General features: G+C 43.5%; 1 protein-coding gene across 1 annotated transcript in view; it reads left to right on the top strand.

The window, feature by feature from the left end:
- The window catches only part of Col28a1 (collagen type XXVIII alpha 1 chain), a 173094-nt gene that overhangs the window by 90712 nt on the left and 73633 nt on the right, over nt 1-8749 (top strand). Inside the window, exons 23-24 of the mRNA XM_021191488.1 lie at nt 3088-3156; nt 3902-3970. Coding sequence (XP_021047147.1) covers nt 3088-3156; nt 3902-3970 — 138 coding nt within the window. The remainder of the gene's footprint in view (nt 1-3087; nt 3157-3901; nt 3971-8749) is intronic.

Here is an 8749-nt window from a genome sequence, read left to right as displayed (position 1 = left end):
CATTAGCTCTGAGGGTACTGGTTAGTTCATATTGTTGTTCCACCTATAGGGTTGCAGACCCCTTCAGCTCCTTGGGTACTTTCTCTAGCTCCTTCACTGGGAACCCTGTGTTCCATCCAATAGATGACTGTGAGCATCCACTTCTGTATTTACCAGGCATTGGCAAAGCCTCACAGGAGACATCTATATCAGTGTCCTTTCAGCAAAATCTTGCTGGCATATGCAGTAGTGTCTGCATTTGGTGGCTGGTTATGGGATGGACCCCCGGGTCAGATGTTATCTTGTTCAGTTCATTGTGGGGACCGTTTCCATGTTTGATAAGTGGTTGTTCACACACCATGATTTATGCTATCTATCCTTACTCTTCCACGTGCATGACAATGACAATGTGCTGTTACATTCAGCCGCACCTTTACCTGCTCATGATTGCTGGGCATTAAAGATGATGGTATTAAAAGATGCTTGCCTCTTTAGCCAAACATTCCTCGCTTTTGGGCTTTAGTGGTATTCTTGATGGCATTCATGTCTAATGTATCCATTTCCACATTTTTCAGGGTTATGTGCTCCTTTGAATGTATGATGGGAGGTCGGCACATTAATTCAATTTTACATGCGACATCAGTGAACTTTCAGGCTCACCCTAATAGCCATTTCAAAATATCCCATCTTTTATTTATTTATTTATTTATTTATTATTTATTATTATTTTTTGGTGCTGGTATGTGCTGAATGAGAGAGAGTTCACAGTGAGTTGTTTCTGTAGGACATTTTCTTGAATCTAGTGAAGGAAGGAAACATGGCAAAATTTGATTTCTAAAAATTCCATGATGAAAATGAAAACCAGCCCCTAGACTTGACCTAGACACTTCCTAGCTTCATTGCCTCGATCAGGGCTGTGACCAAATACCGGACAAGAAGCAATGTAAAGTAGGAAAGGTTTGGTTTGGTTCGTGGTTCAGGAGACATCGCGGTGGAGAAAGCATGCACGCCGGCAGGAGTTTTCTCACATCTTGTCTAATCAGGAAGGAGAATGCTGGGGGTCACACAGCCTTTCCCTTTTCCCCTTTTTATTAAGTCCAGACGCCAGTCTATGGCATGGTCCCAACCCACTTTCGGAGCAGGTAGTTTCTCCTGAGGCAAACTCTCTTGAACTCCCTCCCTCAAAGGCAAACCTAGAAGCCTGTCTCCCAGGTGATTCCTAATCTAGACAAATCGAGGATGAGGAGAACCCATCCCACTTGCTGTTAACATCAGCAGTAACCAAGTTACCACAAACTCTGCAGGAGAGAAGACAAAGACCTGCAGGGAAAAGGTGTTTGTAATGTGTGGTAAGGGTTCCCTCCTCTGTGGTGAGGACCAGAAGTTAATCAGTTACAGCTGCTGGTAATATATCATTGCCTTAGAGCACAGAAATAAAAACCAGAACTGGAATCCTTTTTCTTTTGAGCATAACCAGGGAGCAGTTTCTGATTTCTCTCTCTCTCTCTCTCTCTCTCTCTCTCTCTCTCTCTCTCTCTCTCTCTCTCTCTCTCTCTCACACACATCCCCCTCTCTTTCTCTTTCTTTCTCTCTGTTCTCTCTCTCTTTTGTTGGCCTTTTGCTTATATCATAAGCATGGGCAGAGATGGAATCTTATTTGGGAAACAGTCTCATACATGAATGACCAGGCTTATGTTAAATGTAGCTGGAATGGCTTAGAAAGCCGATTCTGAGCAGAGTCCTGTTGTTGGGGATGTACCAGATTCCCCTCACCTTGGTCTTGCTCCCTATTACACACACAACTTAAAAACAAAAATCATCTTGAGTTTGTGGTGGTAAACAGTGTACTCTGTTTCTGTAAGTGGCCAAATAGTCTCTGAGCTGATCCTTTGAGGCTCACCATATAAAACCAGCTGCTGTAGTCACGGTTCTCAAATTAAATTTAACTTTCTTGGTGCTTAAAGGACCTCCAGCTTTCATCCTTCCCTAGTCGCTCATTTATTCATTCACTCATTCATTCATTTGTTCATTCATTCACTCATTGGCATAGAGTTAGGATCAATGGAAAGCTGGATTGAGGGCAATATTTTGGATCGAAATAATTACAATTTGATCTCAGAATAAATAAATTTGATCTTGTGCATAAATAAAATATTTGAAGGTATCATTTGCCTTTCTATTTATGGAAAACAAAAGTTGGGGTATTACTAGAATTTCCATTTAATGTAAAATAATAATAAATAAATAATTTAAAGCACAAACAACTTTTTTTAAATCAAAGTAAATTCTGTGCACAGACAAAGGGTGTTAGTCGTCATGGTAACAAAACAGTGTGTTGAAAAAAAATTAGTTTTAAAAACATGTTTAGTAAGTCTCTGAAATTAATACGTATTCTAAAAGACTCTTCAAGTTCTTTTTCTTTTTTTCCTCTGTACCCATTTTACTCCACCCAGTGATTTCTTGAGTTTTTATCTGTAAGGGAGTTACACAATAACATGTTGTCTAAGGGACAATAATCATATCTCTCTCGTCTCTGTATATGATGCCTGACAGTAAAAGTCATGGTGCCCAAGTTTAGCAGCAATAGTCAGGGGCCCCTCACTCTGCAACTTGGTCTGTTCGAACTCCATTTGAGTGATTCCATGCTCTGTAATTTAGGCGCATGGAGAAACAAAATAGATATTACTCCTTGTGCGAGGCTTGTTATGTTTGACAGTCTACACTCAAAATCTACTACGTAATCTTTTTTTTCTCCCCCCACACAATGCTTCCTAAATTTTCTCATGTTTACAATTCTCCCTAATTTATGGTACAATACATGTTTGTACATTTTTAAATTAAAATAATAACAGTATCTGTTCCTCAATTCTTGTGACCCGTGTTTCCTATAGAAGTCTTTGCCCTGGTTCATACAGTCTTTACTTTCCTGACACACATCCCAGTAACCTCGAATGATGGGACCTCTGAGGAAATAAGCAATTGCTAAATGTAGCAGGATATTTTTCTAAAATTTCCTTTGTCTTGTCAAATCAATCGATGTTTTATTGAATTAGTGTTTAGCTTAAGTGCTGCTATATGTACCATGACTTGGTATTTGAATTTTTACAGGGTGCCCAGGGCCCCCGGGGACCAGTGGGTGCTCCAGGACTCAAAGGTGACGGCTATCCTGGTGTGGCTGTAAGTGTAGATGTGTCGTCGTTTTCATATAAATCATTTTAAGTGAATGCACATAAAATACACATAACTGAGGGGCTGGTGAGATGGCTCAGCGGGTAAGAGCACCCGACTGCTCTTCTGCAGGTCCTGAGTTCAGATCCCAGCAACCACATGGTGGCTCACAACCATCTGTAATGAGATCTGACTCCCTCTTCTGGGGTGTCTGAAGACAGCTACAGTGTACTAACATATAATAAATAAATAAATAAATAAATCTTTAAAAAAATATATACGTAACTGAACCATAGGATGATGATTCCATATATGTATATAATGTAATGATCAAATGGGGATTAATTTAGCATTTCTGTTTCCTTAAACATTTATCATTTCTTCGTGTTGGGTACCTTTGAATTCTTATAGCTCTTTATAAAATATATGGTCAGCTGTTGCAATGACAAAACCTTCCCTCCCTCCCTCCCTCCCTTCCTCCCTCCCTTCCTCCCTTCCTCCCTCCTTCCCTCCCTCCCTCTCTCTCTCCCTCCCTCCCTTTGTCCCTCTCTCCCTCCTTTTGTCCCTCCCTTTGTCCCTCCCTTTGTCCCTCCCTCCCTGCTTTCCTCCTTTCGCCTTCCCTCCCAGGCTCCTCCTTCCCTCCCTTTTTTTTTTTTTCCTTTATCTCCCTTCCTGTTCCTCCTCCCTCCTCCCACCTTTCTGAGGATCGCGTGCTGCAAGGATGCTTATTCCATCCTATATTACATCACCTTAGGGACCTCGAGGATTGCCAGGACCCCCTGGACCAATGGGCTTACGCGGTGTGGGAGACACAGGAGCAAAGGTAAGATTTTAATGTAAGCAACAATACTGGCTTCTAAGAACGTGTTTATAGGTGACTTTGGTAAATGCGTTTTATTTTTATCTGACACACAAGAAGAATAGAGATGAAGGAAATAATTGCTGAATTATTCACTCTTACTCATGGGCTTCCTGGGAAACGTGCCTATGAATATGTTGATTGACTTCTTGACCCTTGAACTAACTCTTTGGTAACAACTCTCACATTTCATTGCTTCTTCCTCTTCCTGTAGCAAGGTCTGGGCTCAGTTCAGAGCTTTCTTCTTCCATGTCACTCTGCTGTTTTCCTAGTCCATCTCAACCAATCCCACAGCTTTATCATTAGCTTCATGATGATGTCATCCAAGTCTCCAGACTTTCTTCCTTAAGCTCTTTTACTTGTTCATTTAATTTCTTATTAATTTTTTTATATTTCTTACAGACATCTTTAATCTAGCATTTAAACTGGTACCCTTGATTCTTACTTACCCTGTGGTGCTGTAAAAGGCAGCGCTGTCCAGCCCACACTCCTCCTTGGTCCCTTCCTTCCCACGGTCTTCCTCCAAAGCCTGCCCTTTGCTTCGCTCTGGCAGCTTTATGTTCAGAATGAGCCTACAGTGGGGATCCCTTTCTTCTATGGCTTCCTTCAGGCAACACCCCCCCCCCATGCCCGGGTGCTCAGATGGCCTCTCGACTGAGCTTCCCACTTCCAAATCGGCCCTCCTATAATGTAGCAGGTTAGGTGGCCCTTTCAAACCCTAAGTCAGAGGAAATTCCATTTCTCTTCAGCAATACTCTGGTGGCTTCTCCGGACTTAGAATGAAACCCAGTGACATTCCCAGGCCTTCGAGGCCCTTATGACTCGACATGGCTTCTATCTATCCATTTTTCCCTTGCCCCAATATCCAGTCACCCTGGGCTACCATCCCTGCAACAGTTTCATGCTTTCAGAGTCATGGCTCTACAAGGATAACCAGATCTTAAGGCCTTGGCTAAAGTTTTCTCCCAGATTTCCCTAATAAAACAGTATCAACACTGCCTTTTTGCCACGCCCACTCTAGTGGTGATTCACAACAGGCCTATTACCTGGCTCCTGTAAGTCCCTTTGAAGTCATTCCTCTGTTTTGTGTCAAGTAACTTCAATGTACTTTGCCTACTGTGACATCCTACCCCTTTGTTCTCTGTACTTTATAACACTGGTGTTCACTGTATGAAAATACATTCAGTTTTACNNNCTCTCTCTTGTGGACTGTCTGTCACTCATCCGCTGAATCCTTGCTCACCTGCAACCAAGAGACCCATTCCCCACAGATCGGGACCCAAAGTGAGGTCCAGTCTGTAGCACCTTTTGACACAGTGTAGACGGGATGGATCACTCTGAGGAATCATGGTTATCTATGCCAATGGTGTCCTGTGGGTTCCATGAGATGTATGGTTTCTTGGAGGCAGGCTCTTCAGAGTCTCTGCTACCCTCTTGACTCCAGAACTGCGTTAGTACCCAGCTCTAAAACCTCTTGAGTTAAATGGAGAGCAAATGAATGATCAATGTTTTTATGGAAAAATATTTTTTTTAAAAACTACTCAACTATTCACTTAAATCTGTCATGTTTCTAGGCCATTACAGAAAGATGTGCCCATGCTTAATGATAAATCATTACCTGTTTCTGTTGTTTCTGCTGCACTAGTTAGAAGTGAGAATGCTTATATACTGTAGGGCTAGGGGGGTCCTGCGTCTGCTCCACCATACCACTCGGCCATTCAGGGAGGTGGGAAGCTAGAGTTGACTGTGCTTACCGGGAAGCTGGTGATCCAGGGGTAGGGAAGCGCAGAACAGCTGGAGTTGGCTTGGGGGTCCCTGGGTGTGTAACAAGGCCATGGACCCTCTGGCTCTCAGGCTCTCAGACTCCAGGCATCGCTGGATGCCCCAGAAGAGCTGAGAACAGAGTGTGGGCATGCAGGCTGGATCTAACCTGGGGCTAGGGGAGATAGGGGGAGGGGAGGAGCTCCAGCTGGTCCCTGGGGGAGGGGGAAATCCTTGGCTTGACAGGCACAGGCTGCAGGCTTGGGCTTGGTGACAGCTATGGCTGGAAGCACAGAACAGCCTTCTATAGGTGGCTCTAAAGGCGAAGACCTTCTCCATGGTTCCCTGTAGCCAATCCCGATGAAAAGAGGAAGTCTATGGCTTTATGGCATTTATTGTCATGGCAGAAAGTGGATGTGTAAAACCATCCCCCACTTTCCAGGGTGGTCCTGAGGTTAAATACCTTTTGCAGGGAGGGGTGTTTGGGAAGGAAAGCTTATAGGCTAAGCCGTCCAGGCTTTTAGGTGTGTCATTAAAATAGAGATCTGTCTTGAGCCTATGTGACCACATGTCCTCTACATGTGGAGGGGCTTGGGGCATTGCTCCTATATGAATGATGGCCACAAATCTATGGGGGACTGCAGCTAGTAACAAGGGTCTGGTGTCCAGGAATCAGGCAAAATGCCTACTGTCCTTTCAGGATTTCTGGGATTTCAAGCCTTAGCTCAACCAGGAACCAGGCTACCTATCATGGTTCCACAATACACTGCCTCTCTATGGAACAGTACCTGCTCTTTTCTACAGCCTGACTCAAGGAGAAGAAAAGATAGAAGACCCATGACAAACACCATCATATGTAAGAGAGCTTTCTATATCTGCCCCAGCAATAATTCTTGGGGTAATTGTAAGAATCTCAGTGAGAAGTGTAGCTGAAGGTGCCAGATAAATCATACATATAGACCTTGAGATGTTCTGATCAAAGGCCAGGTGGGGTTGACTCAGGACTAACTCTGATCTTATTATCATTAATCATTCCATTTGTTTGCATCACAAACAATATCCCACTTCCCAGTTACCCCTCCACCAACCCCTATCCCATACCTGCCCTCCCCCGTCTCTTTTGCCTCTACGAGAGTGCTCCCCCACCCACCCACACTCTCTTTCCCTACCACTCCAGCATCCCCTACTCTGTCTGGGTCATCAAACTTCCCCAGGACCAAGGGTCTCCCTCCTGTTGCTGTCAAGCAAGGCCATCCTCTGATGCCTATGTATCCATGTATCCATGATGCCATGGATCCCTCATGGTACACTCCTTGGTTGGTGGGCTAGACTTTGGAAGAACTTGGTAGTCAGGCCAGCCTATGTTGTTCTTCTAATAGGGTTGCAATCCCCCTCTGCTCCTCCAGTCCTTCTGCCAGCACCCCCACCAGGCTCTCTGAGTTCAGTCTGATGGTTGGCTCCAAGTATCTACCTCTGCTTTCATCAATTGATGGCTGGACCTCCCCAGGAACTGCCACACTTGGTTCCTGTCAGCAAGCACCTCTTGACCACAGCAACAGTTTTCAGTTTGGTGTCTGCAGACATGATGGATCCCCGGGTGGGCTATTCCTCTGTTGGCCCTTCCTTCAGTCTCTCTTCCATATTTTTTCTCTGTTCTTCCTTTGGACAGGAACATTTCTGGGTTAAAAAACTTTGAGATGGGTAGCCCCATCCCTTGACCAGAGGCTGTGCCTATCTACTGAAGGTGGTCTCCACAGGTCCTAGCTCCCCCTTCTCTGCACATTATGGGAACCTCAGTTTCTCTGGTGTCTAAGAGCCTCCACAGGCTATCCCCAATTCCTGCTACCTATTTTTATTCAATTTCCTGACCCTCTGTACCCCTCTCACATCTCCTCCAGTTTCTGATACTGTCACCCTTATTTCCTCCTCCACCTTTCTCCCTCCCTTGTCGCCCTCTCCTTCTACCTCCCACCTTGTCCTGTTCCCCACTCTATTCAGTGCTGAAGCATCCACCCCTTGGTTTTCCTTCATCCCAAGCTCCATATAGTCTGTAGTTTGTATCATAGGCACTGTGAGCTTTTGGGCTAGTATCTATCCACTTATTAGTGAGTACATACCATGTGTGTTCTTTNATGTCTGGGTTACCTCACTCAGGATGGTATTTTCTAGTTCCATCCATTTGCCTGCAAATTTTCATGAAGTCATTGTTTTTAATTTCTGTGTAGTACTCCATTGTGTAAATGTACCACATTTTCTGTATCCATTCCTCTGTTGAGGGACATCTGGGTTCTTTCCAGCTTCTGGCTATTATAAATAAGGCTGCTATGAACATAGTGGAGCACGTGTCCTTGCTATATGATAGAGCATCTTTTGGGTATATGCCCAGGAGTGGTATAGCTGGGTCTTCAGGTAGAACCATTTCCAACTTTCTCAGGAATCGCCAGACTGATTTCCAAAGTGGTTTTATTCAGCTTGCAGTGCCACCAGCAATGGAGGAGTGTTCCTCTTTCTCCACATCCTTGCCAACATCTGCTGTCACCTGTGTTTTTGATCTTAGTCATTCTGATTGGGGTGTAACTCTAATCCTTGAATAAGCCTTTATGTTGTCAACAAGCTATACTGTATTCAGATATTAAGTCATTTTTTTCTTTAACACATAACATCTATCAAAACATTAAAATTTAATAAAGTAGAAAGGTTCGGTATATAAATATCATCACTTCCTGCTCCAAATGAAACATTGGTAAACCCTTTTGTTATTATACTAAATATTTCCCTTCAGGGACCAGAAGCTTATTTCTGTTTAAAATAAGATATGGAATAAAATATGTTAAATATATCCTTGGCTGTGTTTGTATAGCAAAGCAAGCATATGGCCATCTATATTTTCAAAGAATAGCTAGTTATGAATATTTATACAAGTATTATTATATTAAGTTATCATGTTACATCTTCATATGTAGTATCAATAACAACAAAGAT

Source organism: Mus pahari, chromosome 2 (genome assembly GCF_900095145.1).
Source record: "Mus pahari chromosome 2, PAHARI_EIJ_v1.1, whole genome shotgun sequence".
Lineage (NCBI taxonomy): Eukaryota > Metazoa > Chordata > Mammalia > Rodentia > Muridae > Mus > Mus pahari.
Note: the sequence above shows the minus strand (reverse complement) of the source record. Positions and strands in the feature narration are given on the sequence as shown.